The 17913-nt window shown below is 37.4% G+C and overlaps 1 protein-coding gene across 1 annotated transcript in view; it reads right to left on the bottom strand.

The window, feature by feature from the left end:
- The window catches only part of HSPBAP1 (HSPB1 associated protein 1), an 83164-nt gene that overhangs the window by 2020 nt on the left and 63231 nt on the right, over positions 1-17913 (bottom strand). The window contains exons 5-7 of the mRNA XM_070957089.1: positions 14871-15042; positions 6504-6587; positions 1875-1985 (exon numbers count right to left, since the gene is read on the bottom strand). Of these exons, the coding sequence (XP_070813190.1) occupies positions 1875-1985; positions 6504-6587; positions 14871-15042 (367 nt within the window). The remainder of the gene's footprint in view (positions 1-1874; positions 1986-6503; positions 6588-14870; positions 15043-17913) is intronic.

Below are 17913 nucleotides of genomic sequence, written 5' to 3'. Positions count from 1 at the left end.
ATGGCTCCGCGTGCCACCTGTGGCACGTGTGCCATAGGTTCGCCATCACGGGGCTAGATGTTAAGACCATAAGGTCTTAAAAGTTAATTTTAAAGTTTTTTCATTAAAATTTTAAAGATAGCTTTTAGAGCAAGTCTCAAGCAGCCTGAAACAAATTATCAGGGCTAGACTCAAAAACATTGGAACAAAAAAAAAAAAAAAAAATGGTTGACCTCTAATTCTGAAAATATATGACTGGATGCTCTCTAAATCTGTCTCTTGTCCTACAGAAGTACTATATTTAAATTCACACAGTATTACTTTCATTTAAAATATTTTGTGCTACATCTCATGTCATGAGGTGAACTTTTTTCCATCAAGCATATCTGGAGTCATGAGAATCCAATCTGCCAGCTGCGTTCAGCGGAACATAAACCTTTATTTTGAAGAATAGAATAGAATAGAATAGAATAGAATAGAATAGAATAGAATAGAATAGAATAGAATAGAATAGAATAGAATAGAATAGAATACAACAGCACAGCACAGAATACAATAGAATTCTTTATTGGCCAAGTGTGATTGGGCACATGAGGAATTATATCTTATATAACACTTATATCTCCACTTTTTTAAAATTATGAACTCAAAGTGGTTCAGAAAACAAAGCAGTTTAAAAAATTGATCTTCATAGACTCCCAAATTAAACAACACAGAAAATAACCAGCATGCAAAAGCACTTGGAACCAACTGAAATGTAGTAGTCAAAGACTTCCAGAAATTCCTATGCTTTTAGGCAGACACCTGAAGGCACTACATAACTCTGGAGCCCCTTTCCCATTTAAAACTCAGGAAGTGAAAGTGAGTTATTGTACATTATTCTTCCCCCTAAAAGGAAGAGCTAAAAGCTATGGTTGAGGCATAAATCCTTTTACTCAACTATTACAGGCAGCTGGGGGAACACTAAAGAATATGTTGGGCACTTCCCAAAAGTATTTCCATCCCCATTAACTGAGATGTGATGACAGCAGCACCCAAGGAAATACATACCCACAGCAAACCACACCAATGAAGGAAAAGAGGGAGATAGCTAAACACCAACTCCATGTTCATGTTTGATTTTCTTATGGAGTTGTCCATAAGAAGGGAATGGTGTGTGGTTCGAAGCTCTCCCTGGCCAAGTGCTCCTTTCCCACAAAATCCTGCACCATCATAATAATATATGAACTTATTAAAGTGTATCTCCAAACATAAAAACTACATTTTCCATTGGAAGAGGAGCTAATGGTTGAATCTTATTATCAAATAACTAATATTTTCTTGTGAATTGCAGTGGTTCTTCTATATAATTTTGGATGAAATGTTACATAATAACAGTTTAAAAGTTAAACATAACAGAGTTATGTTTGTAACTGTGACATCCTAAATGGCAATTAATATTGATATATGTTTACTGTTTTTATTTTCAATACTTTAAGCTTTCTAAAAAGCAGAATGTTAATAATTTTTAAATTGGGTTATAGAAACATTGCTGAACTAAAATCATGCAATGTATCAATATTTATTACATTACCCCCCAAAAAATCTAATAACTCCAGAACATTTACTGTTGCCCAGATTACTAAATCCACTGGTTGAGTATCATGTACAAAAAGAGATAATAGCAAATCCATATCTCAGAGAAGGATATGGTTCTCAGTCTGCACCAATATCACATTTCTGGCTTAGTACCAAATCTAAGATCAAATGGAACAGCCATAGATATTCATGCTTAGTCACTCTGGATTGTAATAATCATTGTTGCATACAACTGAGGCAGGGATCGCCAACCTTACAATGATATCATTCAGGCAAAAATCACAAAAACTTTAGAGGATAAAATTAAAGAGGAAAACCTCTGTGGGGTTGAGCCAAGAATCTGTGTCACTGGGGTTTTCTGCAGATTTGATTGCACATATCATTGTTCGAGTTATTGCCTCTTCTATACGGGCTTCATGATCTGTATCCTATGAAAAAAAGAAAGGAAAATATTTTGAATATATGGAAAGGACTTTGGTTAGCAAGAGAAGGAACATTTAGATATGGCGGCCCCCAGGGGGAGAGCCTTCTCTGTGGGGGCACCTACTATCTGGAACGAGCTTCCCCCAGAGATACGGAGGATCCCGGATCTGTGCACCTTCCGCCGTGCTCTAAAGACCTTATTATTTCACCAGGCGGGCCTGACTTAATTTTCTCCCTCTTTATAAAAGATTTTTAATTTTTAATATCTTTTAGTATTTTATATATTCAAATTTTAAAATTGGTTTTAAATTGATTGGGGTTTTAATTTGTCTGGGCCAAAACTATTTAATTTGATTTTAATTCTACTTTTAAATTTTGTATGTATGTATTTTATTGTTTGGCTGTGCACCGCCCTGAGTCCTTCGGGAGTAGGGCGGTATAGAAATCAAATAAAATGAAAATGAAATGAAAATGAAATATGCTGAGTCCAATGTATTTTGAAGCTGTGACTATTCCTTTGGCATTGGTCCAAACCAGTGTTTCTCAACCTTGGCCCCTTTAAGATGTGTAGACTTCAACACTCAGAATTCCCCAGTCTTGTTGGTTGAAGAATTCTGGGAGCTACAGTCTACACATCTAAAGGGGGCCAAGGTTGGTAGGGTATGGAGGTGGAGAGGAGATATGCTTCATTTTATAATCATATTATGAAGGATCTCTAATATTCTGAAGAATGAAAATTTATCTAGGAGTTCTAGAAGCTCCAGAATATTTTCTTATATTATAGAAATCACAGCACTCATGTTAAAAGGACCTGTGATTTCCCAAATAGGCAGACAAGGTAATTAACATCCCTTGTTATTTTATCTGGGATTTCATAATTTCATAAAATGCCCATAAAAGCTGCCAGATCAAACAATTAATTGGCAGTTGTTCTATTGCATTAGTGTCTTGTTAAATTGAGACTTATGAACCTTAATTTATACCAGAGGGATATCATCTAATATATAGAATCTTAATTTAGGAAGATCAAAAAGGCATGTCCCAAACTCTATCTCTCAAGGATTTAAGCTCTTAAACACATACATACTCTCCGCTTCACACACAAATTACTAGGAGAACACAAATGTCTTGCAAGCTATTACTAAATTATTTTAAATTCCAGAGAGCCTGCTGTCATCTGACAGTATCACCAGCCCACTAATATATTATTTCAGTCTTACACAGCAACAGAAGGGTGAAAAAAACAGCATTGGCTTTAATGAAGGATACCAGCACGCAATGTTTTAAAGATGAAACAAGAATTCCGTAATTGATTCTTACATGCTACAAGGTGTCATGTCTTTTTGGGTGGCTTTAGGCGGTGAAATACAAAGACTAATTTAGGATTTCATCAAGATGAGCTGCCTTGGAAAGCAAAGCCTTCATGTTTAGTGGAATTGCTTGGAGCTAGGGACAGTTCCCGGGGCAACAAGGAACAAAATCACTGCATAAAATGGTACTGGTGGCCCACGATCCTGGAGGCAGAATGAAGAAGTAGGGCTTGTTTGTTTGAATTTACATATGAAAACGGGGATGTATAAAGAGATAGCAAGATGCAACCTTTGCTCTTGATCAGTAGTTTGCAACTTTCCCACAGAAACTCTTCAAAAAAAAAAATAACAATAATAAAAATCCTCCTTTCTCTCTTCCTATTTTCTCTGCCTTTCTTCATATCATTTATTGCCATCATTGTGCAGACTTAATAGGCCATTTGCGTTTCTGATAATGCCGTGTCACATTTATATCAGATAACTCATATTTGCCTGAAAGAATGCAAAGTTATAATTTGCAAATTAACAGAGCTTTCTGGTAAGCCAAATTCTGGTTAAGTTCCAACCAGACCTTAGCATCCGACATCTGAGGTTGTGCTTTATATCATGGGATAAGATTGCTTGAAACATTCAAGAGAAGTACTTGTACCTTGTTTCCTACTACAAACACATTGTAAACACAGAAGTGATCTGTATGGGCAATGTAGTCTATGCAGATCATATATCAATCCCTCTCACCCCTGGATAGTAGCTCAAGTTAAAGCAGTACAAACCTCTCTTATATTAGTGCAATATAATGCACTACAAAAAGCCAGTTTGTTGTAATGGTTAAGGCTAGAAACCAGGAGACCAAGTCTTTCTTTCTTTCTTTCTTTCTTTCTTTCTTTCTTTCTTTCTTTCTTTCTTTCTTTCTTTCTTTCTCTCTCTCTCTCTCTCTCTCTCTCTCTCTCTTTCTTCTTTCTTTCTCTCTCTACCCCTTCTCTCTCTCTCTCTCCAAATTTCCTTTGAAATCTTGCCAGGAAAACTATAAGCATTTGACCAGCCAGTCAATAAGAGTCAACAATGACTCATAGGCACAAAAAAAAGTGAACTATAGTGCAATATTAGAGGTTGGATGCAATGCTTTTCTTTTAAGTCTTTTCATTAATAAATTGGATAATCCTAGCTCTGGAGATTCAGAAGAAACCCTTGTAGAATTTAGAATTGCATTATATATTAACAATTTTATTTCAAATGTTATTGCTGCTGAATAAATAGTTACTTCTTACTGCTCGTTTTTCTCATGACCACAAGGTAAGTCATACAGTCAGGAATATATAGAATTATGGTATAGAGCTGTAAATTCAGAGTAAATGGACATTCCACACAAATTGGTACCATTCAGGGATAACTTTCTCTTGCAGGCGTTTAATATAGTCTCTTTATCACAACACAGCTTCCTAAGCCTGAAACATTTAGCCTCACCTTTTAGCATCTGAAATAATGCATATTTAGAGCAGCTTATCTTAGCCATATGAAAATTGTCAGGCTTTCAGGGTACTGCAACTCTGAAAAGTTCATTCTGCCTGATGAAGCCCATGAATAATATTCATCACTTATCTTAGAATGCAAACTTTGGCGTGGTCTCAATGTGTCAGAAGCAAACTAAACCCTGCTCCTCTTATTGTAAACCATGAGCAGAATAATTAATTGTATCAGTAGAGCGGTTGAAACTGGCATGGCACTCACTTATCATATCAATATGATAGCAGCTGCTTATTGCCGTAAGCCAGAGTACTGCTTGAGTGAATAATGGAAATGTTCTTGATATTACTTTTTAACATCTATGTCATGCGTTGTTTTTCCAAGATGGATAACCCTACATCTAGAAAGGAATGTTGCCATCATGCTATTATCTCTGGCGATAATAGGATATAATCAGCTGTCACCATAAAGGGTAGTCCTAGCATTCCTCAAGTTAAGCAATCTCCATGCTCAACTTATATTGTTTGTGAGGTTTTTAATTTGGAAAGAGCGGTTATGGCAAGCAAAATTGGAATGTATTGAACCTGCTTACATTTTTACTCTTAAATATATGGGCTATATTGAGAGGTGTGGGGAGATAATGCATTAGGCATCCTGTACGGGTGGGTGGGTGGGAGTTCTGGCCATCTAGTTATTGGTATACCACAATTCCTAACATCCCTCCCTACTCCTCAGGCAGGCTGAAACTGCTAGGAGATCATTAGTCACCACTGGAGAACCATCACCTTCCCACCCTATTATACCCAGTATTTCTTAGCATATCAACTCAGCCCCAATCTACAACTAGGAGATCATTCTCAACAAAATATAAAGGCACCCTCTTTATCTAATACCGGTGTTTCAAATTTCCTCCTCCATATCCTCTGCAAAGGATCTGTCTCCTGATCAAAGGATGTAGATTTATTGGCTCTGTGCTAAAAAAAGAACTGCTTTGAGATCTGTCAAACTTGTTGAAATACATTTGTATAGATTTTTAACTACACAAGAAAACAGAGCCTGGAATGGATTTCTAATCCCATCAAGCTTCAATGATGCCTCTTTCCACTCTCCTCTCCACATATTTGATGTCAGTTGGATGAAGAGACCGTATCTACGTCTGCTACAAATCATCCTTTCAGATCTCATTTCTACCTACATCACTTTGATTTAAAATTTATGCAATCAAGATGTTGAATTATGTCGCATAATTTATGTATGTGGTATGTTACAGATTATAAACGGATGGGCCTCTTGTGGGCCTCAATGATTCAATGCTAGGGAAAACAAAAGGAATGGGAGGGAGATGGAAGAAAGTTATTCTAATAACTGCTCTGCAATTATTGTACCTACATATGCATAATACTAATTGACAATAAGGTAGACAGATGTCATGGCCGAGAGTGTAGCTTGATAGTAGCACACATGCTTTCCATATTAAGAGCTCCTTATTTAATTGCCAAGATCATTATGGAGAAAATCTCTAGCATGAAATTGTGGGAAAGTTGCCAATAAAACATCTTTTTTATTATCAATCTTTGTTATAAATTAACCCAATAAAATGTATGCTATCAGTGGATTGTTTGTGAATATGCAGGTTGTTATATTCCATATGGTTTGCAGCTGGCAATTTTAACAGATAAAATGATTAAAATCATTAAAATGATTCAAATGTTACAATAATTTTGAGAAACGGAGAGAAAAAAAATGTACCAGTTCAATCCAAGAATTAATGCTAACGGTGATGGGGTCAATGGACTCAACATAATGCCACCAGTGTTTAGGAACCAACAAGACCTGAAACAAAAAGAAATGAGAATTGAAAAGTTGTAAATTCTTTTCTTACAAACATGTATGTTGCACAAGAGCATTACACTGGGGATGCAGAAATGGTTGAAAATAATACTTTTAATACTAGTATAAATCACCTCTCGTCTGGACTATTGTAACGCTCTCTACATGGGGCTCCCCTTGGGGTACATCCGGAGGCAAAAACTAGTGCAGAATGCGGCCGCGCGGGGGATTATGGGAGCGACGGGGCGCTCCCATGTGACTCCTCTCCTGTGCGAGCTGCATTGGCTTCCAGTGGACTTCCGGGTGCGCTTCAAGGTGTTGGTGACCACCTTTAAAGCGTTCCATGGCTTAGGGCCGGGGTACTTACGGGACCGCCTTCTGCCACCAATAGCCTCCCACCGGCTGGTTCGCTCCCACAGAGAGGGCCTCCTCAGGGTGCCGTTGGCCAGACAATGCCGGCTGGTGACCCCCAGGAGGAGAGCCTTCTCTGTGGTGGCACCTACCCTTTGGAATAATCTACCCCCAGAGATACGAGTGATCTCCGACCTCCGGACTTTTCGTCGGGCCCTAAAAACTTACTTTTTTCAGTTAGCCGGTCTGTCTTGATTTTAGGGTTGGTTTTAAAATTTTGATACTGATTTTAAATTGACAAGTTTTAAATTATGGGCCAAATTTATTAATTATTTTAAATCTATTTTTAATTGCAATATGTATAAATGTTTTTATTTGGGCTGTTCACCGCCCTGAGTCCGAAAGGAGAAGGGCGGTATAGAAGTTTGAATAATAAATAAATAAATAAATAAATAAATAAATAAATAAATAAATAAATAAATAAATCTTTTATCATTGATCTCCCTTTGCACTTGATACATCTAAGGCATTATGACTTTTATGGATATTATATTCTGCAGTACCTCTAACCCACTCTTCCAGTCAAATGAATAATCTGGGACCTTATAAAAAGTAAAAGAAATAAAATATGCCCTATTAAAATCACAGAGTTTAGTCAGCAATCATGAAATCAAACAACTATGTGAAACAATTAAAGAAATGAAATTGTAGAACAATCTGTCAAAATTACAATGAACAAATCAATAGGACTGGGAAGTATAAGCTGAGAGTTCAGAGACTATCACTATAAATGACAGGAAGTCCTCCACTTACGACCGGTTGCTTAGAGACCATTCAAGGTTATGACTACCTGAAAAGGGGGATTTATGATCCAGATCCAAAGTCGTAACAGTTGGGTTCCCTCCATATTCATCTGGCTGAACTTTGGGTACTTGATAATGTGGCCAGTTTATGCCATTTGCAGTATCCCACGATCACATGACTTTTACAATGGTTTTGCCAAAAACTGGCACTTCCAGTTTTTGGCAAAACCAATAGCAAACACTTGGTCACTTAACAACCACTGTATTCATTCAATAAGTGCTACAATACAATAATAATAAAATTGGGTCAGATGGGCTCTATTACGTTCGCATGTTTTGATGACTGCTTATAGTTGCTGGCTTAATAGAAGACCATTGTTAAAAGCCATCGGTTTTCGTAAAAAATAGACAGATTTAAACACATCCTAGAAATAAGTTGGGCATAAGAAATTTGATATCAGTCTTCAATGGGAAGCAGGGACACTTTTCTTCTACACTGACCATCTAGCCCCCAATGGGAAGTCTGTAAAGAAGGCATAAGGTCGGTAAACCCTCTTCCAAACTTTTCTTCTAGCAAACTGTGCTCAGAATTGTGGAACTTCAGGCTCTGAAAGCAACTTGGTAATTCTGAATTTTGGAAGTTTTTGAAATTGAAGCAAGAAGCACCCTATCATCAGCCTTACTGCTGAATAGGGTATCAGGCAAAGAAAGGTATTTCAAGGTCTGTGTATTTCACTTGCTCTTGCTATTTTTAAAACCGCCCTATCTCCAGCCAAAATAAAAACCTTTATTTGTCTTGTTCAAGAAGTATTTACTATTGGGGCAGCATTGATAAGAACATTTGGGATGGGAGGTTATCTCCAACAGAGATTTAAGCCTGAACTTTTTCATATATAAGCAGGAGAATTTTCTTTTAATTCACTGGATTTTGAAAGGTAGAGACAAAATTTAGCCAAATAATCTTTCAAGAATTTTTCTAATGGAGCTGTCACTTCAAGCTGCAAAGAGTGCATGGATCCCAACACTACATTTTCTTTCTCCTCTACAAATACTTCTGAAGAAGACACATACAAGACAGTTAGACATTCACCCAAATAGTTAGACATGAAAATCCACAAAGATTTTGCAGAAAATGTCATCAATGATATGCCAGGCGTCTGCCACATCCAGCCAATGTAACTATTGAAATGTATATTTACTTAGAAATCTGGCATGCACTATTATGCACTTTCCACTATGAAAAGAGGATATTACATTGGGGAAAGCTTATTTATCTAGAGTCCGTTTCAATGCAATTATCCTATATTTTATGATGAATTCTGTCTAAACATTCACCCACACATCACCCATAATGTATAGGGTGGTCACATGAAAATGACATAAATATACTCTTAGTTTATGATAAAGATGCCATCAATTATTTAGAAACAGATGTTTATCTTCCAAGATAAGTAAAAAACATTCCTGTAAATAATTTGTTTTAAAACAGTAGGAGAAACATTAGAAAAGACATCTGGGAACTTCAACAAAATGCTGCAGACTAGGGTGTAATTGCTCGGGAATTCAACTACCAATGCCAATTGAATCTTCTAATTTCTTATTTCATAATTTAAGTAGTTTGTACACTGCATACTTTGGGATTATTTGGGAAATAATCAAATGAGATATACTGAATATCTTCCAAAAACATCTGCTAATCAGCTGGAAGACTGGCTGAGCAAGAACTGTTTGCAAAAGTCAATAAATAGTAAAAATAATACATTTTTGAATCTAGCAAAATGCCAAGTAACGGCTGTTCCTACAGTTAACCCTTGATTTATGACCACAGTGCAACCTAGAATTTCAGTCATTAAGTCACTGCAATCGTAAGTTGAGGCACCAAGTGACTGGATTTGAGTTTATGACCATTTTTATGACAATTGTAAAATGAATTACCATAGGTTAAGCAAATCACATGGTTGTTAAGTGAATCACAAATCCATTTTCCAAATGGGTGCTTTTTGCTAGAAACTGGCAAAAAAAGTTAGCAAATCATAATCATTTAACTATGAGACACTGCAACCAGTCATAAGTGCAAGCTGATTGCCAAGTGCTTAAAATGTGATCATGTGACCAGGGGGAATGGCAGTTGTAAATTCAAGGATGGGTTGTAAGCTTTTTTTGGGGGGGGGGGGGTTCTGCCATAACTTCGGTTAAGTGATGGGTTGTAAGTCAAGGACTACCTTTATACAGTTTCATGCTGAACTGTTTAAGAATTGTGAAAGCAAGTGAAGTATCATAAATTAAAAACTAAGAGACCATAAAATGTACCATGCACTCAAAAGCCCAATTGGGCTTATTATCAGGGGATGTCTTATTTTGGGGAAAACAGGGTACATAGAAGTATAATATCAGAACTTACGTTGGGAAGGAATATAAAGTCATCAAAGGTGACATAGAGAACATCGCTGGAGGAATGGAATGCAAATTTGGTAGCTAATAATCACCAGGGCACCTAAATGTATTTTGATTCATTTAGATATTCAGACAAGAAGTAGACTGAAACCTCAGCAGAAACGCAGAGTCCACTTGGCCTGCCAAATTCCAATCTATACTCTGGTCTAGGGAGCACAGATCAGATCAGTTCAAAACATCAGAAGAGTCACACTGTATCAGAACAATAGTCTATTTATTCTGCCATCCTGTCTCACACTATGGTCATAAGCTAGGAATGAAAATACGATCTCTTGTCTGTTTATCTTTCCCAGAAAATGGTATTTGAAGGGACGAACTGGCCTTTCTCACAGATCACATTAAGCTTCTGTTATTAAGTAAGACATATTTTAAAGATTGATTATGTGCATTCCAATGCTACTTCATCTATAATTCCAGATGGTTTACAGGAATAAACAGAGTAAAATAATGCGTTTAAAATAATATCTAAACTAAGACTAGAAAAAGCCAAACTAATCGTGTGTTTTTTTAAAAAAAGCAGATGCTAAAAGATAGTAGTTCTCAATTATGTTGCCCTTTCTGCTTCAAAAACTACAGAAAAGAAAGTCTTCGCTTCATTAAATTTCCCATTAGAGTTGGGCAGATAAAATAAACATACAAACATAGTTAGAAGAGAGAGTTATCCTAACCTGGCGGTTGGGAAGTTGCCATAGACATAGAGTAAGGGAATTGTGGCTAAGAAGAACTTCTGGGTTCCCACCTCATTAAGGTGTTTCTGGAGGAATCAAGGATCCAATTCACAATTGACTGGATTCACACATCTTACTAAGCCATAAGCCATGGTGTACAAACCACAAAGCTTTGGTTCAAACAACACAGTAAGTCAGATTCAACCAACCATACTCTGGTTTAGGAAAATCTACATACCCACATTTCCCTAATTGGGGAAAGAAATGTATTCTTATGTAGCCTTTTTATTCTTTCTCTCCTCCATGTATTTATTTATGATATAGATCTACGATTTGACATGGGACAAGAGTTTGGGTATATGCATGCATGTGTGTATGACTGCAAAGGCTCTTTTTAGGATTATGATATTACTACCTGAATTAGCTTCTCTTAGTTTGGCTATTGTGATCAAACCTGTAAGTAGAAAATAGGAAAGGAGAAGAACAGAATAGTGTATTGGATATTACAATGTACCCCCTGAAGCTTAAAAAAGACAGTATAGTCGCTGAATAAATATTATAGCCACTGAACTGACAATTATGCAATTGCACATAACAAAAACTGTTTAAGTCAACCAAGTTCAAGTCCCTTCAAGTCCTGAATTCAGCTCCCACAATCCCCCATAAACCGATTGCTCAAACTCGTATCTCTTCTCATGCTTTCTCACTGGAGAAGTAAGTTGTTACACCATAAAAAATCTGTCCACAGCTTTTCCATGTTTATTCAGAGGGTGGGTGTGATTTTTTTTTTTTTGAGGTGAAAAAGTCACCTCCGAGCTGCGAATGTAATCTTAGCATGAACAAGATGGAGATTACAGTCCCCTTTAATGCCCTATCAAATCACTTCTCCATATCCGATGACAGCTTTTGATCTACACATTACATTTGTGCTCCACAAATGGAAAAAGAAGAGTTCTGCATGTGTGAAAATGAGGCCACTCTACTGGTAGCTGTCTATATCTCTTGCTGCTGCTTCTGGGGGCCTGCGTTTTTCCTCAATACTCTTTTTGGAGTCACTCAGGTAGCTAGCTGAGGCTAATTTACTAAACACACACACACACACACACACACACACACACACACACCCCTCTCAGAGGCTCACAAAGGCAGCTTTCAAATTGCTCTCCTGTCATTTTGAGAAAGCAATTATAAATCTACAGGCTCAAATTATCATCTGCAGGTGCAAGAGTGATGTAGAAAGAAGCCTACTAGAACTTGGCTGTCACACAGATGCTTTAAAGATCATGTCAAAGATTGAAATACGGGGTAGGATTTAAGAAGCCACCTCATAGTTTTACCCCGTTTAGCTTTCATAACTGACTAGATGAATCTTCTAAAATGGATGGAACTGTTTTATACTGCCTTCTGATCATCCAAAAATAAGGCTAAGGTTGCATTAAAATATATATACAGAAACCAAGATTCCTCAGTGCTGCCAAGATCAGGATAAGTAGTGAAATGAGACACAGTGGCCAGAAGATGGCATTAGGCACATTAAGTTTCTTTTAATAATCACATCTAGTGCCCAACTATTGCTATGCTGAATCTCAAAACACACCTTTATTTCAGTTTTCCCGCATTGTTGTGATATTTTAGTCCATCTCATTACAGTTCATAGCCAAACAAGAATAGAGAATAGTGTAAGATTACCAAATAATGTAATGTTGATAGGAAACTTTTAAGTAACTGTATTTGCAGACATAATATTTTAGATTTCTTTTCAATAGTACTACTAAAAGAATGACTTCCTTTACTACTAGAAGATTTTATCATCTTGGTCTCTTTCAACACTAGACAGTCTTGACCTAATCTTTTTGCATGTTGAATTGTATTTGATTGTGTATTTCTGAAATGACAATCCTTAGAGAATTTTAGCATTCTTTGGTCTTCAGCTTTTCCTCTGTGTCATAGAATTTTGGGAGCCCTGCTACAAGTCTTCTTTTCTGAACAACATTTGACTTTTAATTAAAGTTTAATTAAAAATTGAGATACTCCAGCTTCAATTACCATTTGCAATCATTGAAATAGACAGTCTGCATTGAATTTTCAATCATAATGCAAGTCAATATCTTGCTATCATTAAGAAAGAACAGAAACATAAGAAAAAGCAACAAAATAAAATGTGAAGAACAAAAGAGAACAATCAGAAGTCAGTTTATTCTGGTAATGGCATCAGTAAGATATTTATTGGCGTATGCAAAACATTTCAAATCTATACTGCTTCAAATTCTAAAAACTCTGTTTTGAGTGTGAAGAAATATTTGTGAGTTTAAGACAGGCCATTAGAAGCGTTTTGGAAGTATTCTGAATTTGGAACAACTGTGCTTCAAAAGCTGTTTCAAGTTTAACACACTAGAAGAATATACAAAACAACCTGTTTTGCAATTGACATAGCTGTTTCACATTCAAAAGAAAGGATTTCAAGCTGAAAAATGGGGTGCTTGCAAATTTGAAATGGTTTAATGTGGAATGTTTTGCATATCATAGCCATTTTTCATGCCATACAGAATGTAATATAATGCAATGACAAGTGTTTGGAAGGACATCAATGCAATTCTATACATGACTACGCTGGAGTACATCCAAGAAAATACCAAAAGTGAATAGGGGTGGGTACATATAGCAGGGATAAGAAATTTCTTTGGTGTGAAGGTCATATTGCCCTAAAGGACACGTTCCAGGGACTGAGTGACATCAGAGACTAAAGGGCTACAACTGAAATCTAAGAAAAGTAGCTCATTATGTAATGAAAGCTATTCTTAGAACAATGGAGTGAGTAATTAATTTGGAAGGCATCATGCTGATGGGGCTGAGACCCTCAAATTCTGGCAAATAGAAAAATCCTTCACAGGGCCGCTGCTCATTTATTGTAGTCCTCTCGTCCGGTAAAGTATGATTAATCAACTTTCACATGACTTTGTTAAAACTACTTTGAAAGCTTCCATTCGAATGCTAATGCATGCTGTAAATAGAAGTGAGATAGCTGCTGGGCAAGTGTTTCCATTATGGAATTATCCATCATGATGAAAATGTAAAAGTTTTTGGCTGGTTCCGCATAACCATTTCTGAAGTCCAAACTGAGCAAATTACTACTCTCAAAACAGTGGTAGCTTCTACTCCATCCTCAGAAACCTAAGAACTTTCAAAGTTGCTTGCATACCAAGAAATATACCCCAGATCTTCATTCATTTCTTTCATGAAGTACAATTTTCACTTGGAAGAGATGAAATGATATAAACTGGTCATATTTTTTCCCCGAACGCCATCACTCTGCTAAACAAATAATTCCCTCAACACTGTCAAACTAGTTACTAAATCTGCATTATTATTAATCTTCTCATCGTTCATATTACCCATCTCCTTCCACTTATGACTGTATGACTGTAACCTTGTTGCTGGTATCCTTAAGGTTTATATTGACTGTTTCCCTGTGACTATCATTAAGTGTTGTACCTTATGATTCTTGACGAATGTATCTTTTCTTTTATGTACACCGAGAGGGTATCCACCAAGACAAATTTCTTGTGTGTCCAATCACACTTGGCCAATAAAGAATTCTATTCTATTCTATTCTATTCTATTTGATTAGCCCCCACTTCACCCCATCACTATAACAACTGTAACTGTAACCCACACATACACACACTTTTTTAAATAAATAAATAACTGACAATAGCAAACACAACTAATACTGCTTCCTCCTCCTATTTTCCCTGTAACAATAACTCTGTGAGGAAAATTGGGCTGAGAGTGAGAAAGTGGCCCAAAGTCACTTAGCTACTTTCATGCCTAAGGCAGGACTAAAACTTGCTGTCTCCTGGTGTCTAGCCTGGTGCTATACCAAACTGAGTCTCGATGTATAAAAATGTAACAAACAAATAAATTAAATTAGATGTTCCAGCTCATTAACATTCAGTTCATTCATTCAATTTCATATTTAATGAAAGAAGCAGCAACGGCAGAGAAAATACCTGGCCAGGATTAAGTGTAACCACGTGGGCTCGTGCTTTTTTGAACAGCGGATATTGCCTCAGATTTGGATTAAGCACATTGACTTTGCTGAATACACTAGATTCTTCATAGGGAATTCTGGTAGGATACAGTAGTCTGGAGTCTTCAGGTGGGTACAGATGCCACCTTTTCCTGGAAAAAGATAATGGAAACTTGCATCTTGAAGTTCTATACGGTACAAGTGCAAATAGGTAATTTCTGCCTAAATTTACACATCATAAGCCAGATTGCTTATCTGTTAACCCTCCCAGGAAAATCAGACAGGAAACACATTTCGATGAGCTAATTCTACTGTATTGTAAAGCTACATTGACAGAATCTTGCAAGTACCAACCTCCAAACATCACTTTTAATTGATCCATTGGATCGGATCCTTCCTAAGTTTCTTTCTCTGACCCTTAATAGCAGTAGCAATACCACTTATATACTGCTTCACAGTGCTTTACAGCCCTCTCTAAACAGTATACAGAGTCAGCATCTTGCCCCCAACAATCTGGGTCCTCATTTTACCAACCTCGGAAGGATGGAAGGCTGAGTCAACCTTGAGTCTGGTGAGATTCGACCTCCCAAACTGCTGGCAGCCGGTGATCAGCAGAAGTAGCCTGTAGTACTGCACTCTAACCACTGCACCACCGCAGCTAATCAATAGCAAAGGCATTTAGGCTTATATACTGCCCCATAGAGCTTTAACAGCACTCTCTGGTTGGTTTACAATGTAGAATTATTTGCATATTGCCCCCAACAATCCTCATTTGATTGACCTCAGAAGGATGGAAAGCTGAGTCAACTTTGAGCCCCATCAGAATCAAACCCTAGGCTGTGGGCAGAGTTTGCCTGCTATACTGCACTTTAATCACTGTGCCTCGGGGGCAATTCCCTCTCTTGTCTGATTGTTTTCTAGAGAGCATCTCTTCCTCTCTTTCTCCAAGGTCATCCACACGTTCCATTACAATATTCATGCTTTATGACAAAAATCACAATAGGTGTGTTCATATAGCATGCTACAAGAAGCTAAACACACTATCACTTAGCATAAAGTGAACTACCTTTTTGGTTAAAATTTGAGCCCAAATCCAGAAAAAGTGCATATAGCTATAAGTACTGTAAATCATTTTTTTCTAACCTGTCCTCTCTAGATGGGTTGTCTAGACACTCCCCATAGCATGACAAATGATCGTGGTGACTTAAATCCAACATTTCTAGAGGACTCTAAAGTGAGGAAGTCTGCAACAGTTATGACATATTGTAGAGACTAAAGTGTTTCAGTTAGGTTATAAATTTGGACTGGATGTGCTTGGATAATATTACAAAGAAAAACAATACAACAAATTTCAGTCAGTTGTTATTGAGTTTTTATTCTGATAAATCAGCTTTGCATAGAATAGAATACTAGTCTTCAAACTGGTAGCATTCTCTGCGTATTGTTACTTATTCTGCAATTTATGCCACATAAATAGTTAAATCTTATTATTTTTCTATTATGTATCAATCCCAGCTTGAATATCTTTAACACATTACAAAGTATTTTGTATAATCGTTTGCATTTCCTGTAATTTGAAATGGGACAAAAGATCTATCCATTTTTCTCCGAGGATTCTGCTACAGGAAACAGCCACCATATTTCAGCTAAAAGAGACAAGGTGTCCAAAATTGTAATTGTCAGATCAGGTATTTCCTGTAAATGACTAAGACGCCTAGCTCCATTCCTCGAATATTATGGGCTATTTGAAAAGAAGAGAAGCTTTGCTTCTATTCTGATGATCAAGCACGTGCTGTTTCTCTTTGGTCTGAAAGATATCGACATGCTGGGATACAGAAGTGGGTTGCAAAACCCATTGCTACCAGTTTGCTTGTGCGCTTGCACACACACGCGATGCTTCTGCTCATGCACAGAAGCATCTGGCGTGAGTGGGCGGAGCTTCCCACCGCCGCCGCTACCGGTTCGCTGATCCAGGTAGAATTGGTAGCAACCCACCACTGCTGGGATAGCAGGATCCTATAGACTGCAGAGTCCACATGTTTTTGCATTTACTATCCTCTACCTTTAGTTAAAAGCTTCAGATTGCAAAACTGTAAAATGGTTCTGTCTGACAGACCTTGAAGAATATCACTTATCAGAACTAGGCTCAAGAGACCATCTAACCTTGTAAAGATCAACTTCCTACATTCCGCTACATATTTAGCTGAAAACAAGTTTCTTTACATCCAGTGAGGCTTCAGTCGAGGAGGTATGCCTATTTAAGTAAAACATCCTAATGGTTTTTGGAGACCTTGGGGTACTGGTTACAATCCTATCTTCAAGCTGAAGGGCTATAGCAGAAAAGGATTATATAGACAAGGAAGTTTGCGATGTAGTCCTTCTCTGTACTTTCCAGTATAAAAACACTTTGCTTTGGTATTTTGGTATTCTATATGCATAGAATAGCTTAGGTTTCTCAAAACAAGCCTTTGCATCAGGGGTGGTATTCACTTTACCTTCGCTATCAGTTCACAAATGTGAGAGAGAGCGCTTGCTCGCGCCACCTCCGCGCATACATAGGACCTTCTGCGCATGCACAGAGCAACACAAATAGGACATGATGACATCCGGGCGGATGGGCGGAGCCTCCCGCAGCCGCAGCTACTGGTTCACCCGAACTGGATATAACTGGATGAATCCCACCACTGCTTCGCACCCCTCCAGTTACTCCCCGTGATTAACTGTTCTCTTATGTAGTCTAGGTCAAAAGTACCCACTTTCTTTCAACTCCAAAGCCAACTATCTGCAGACAACCTAAGCACACAAGTGCTTTCACACAAGTGTTCAATAACTGCTACCCAAGAAGAAGAAACAATACATGTGCTAAATTAAAGTATGAACAAGTAGAGTCTCATACTGTGTAAACTGAAAAACCCACCCATAGGTTAGCTTAAGCACGGGCCTGAGTCTCAGAGTGTTGCTATGTGTTAGTTATGGAATGTCCTCTGACAAGGATGAAGCGTGGAAGTAAAAGGGCTGTAAGA

Source organism: Pituophis catenifer, unplaced genomic scaffold, assembly GCF_029215685.1.
Source record: "Pituophis catenifer annectens isolate HBS135680 unplaced genomic scaffold, rPitCat1.0.hap2 SCAF_1, whole genome shotgun sequence".
NCBI lineage: Eukaryota > Metazoa > Chordata > Lepidosauria > Squamata > Colubridae > Pituophis > Pituophis catenifer.
The sequence above is the reverse complement of the archived record's forward strand: the minus strand, read 5'-3'. Positions and strand labels throughout refer to the sequence as shown.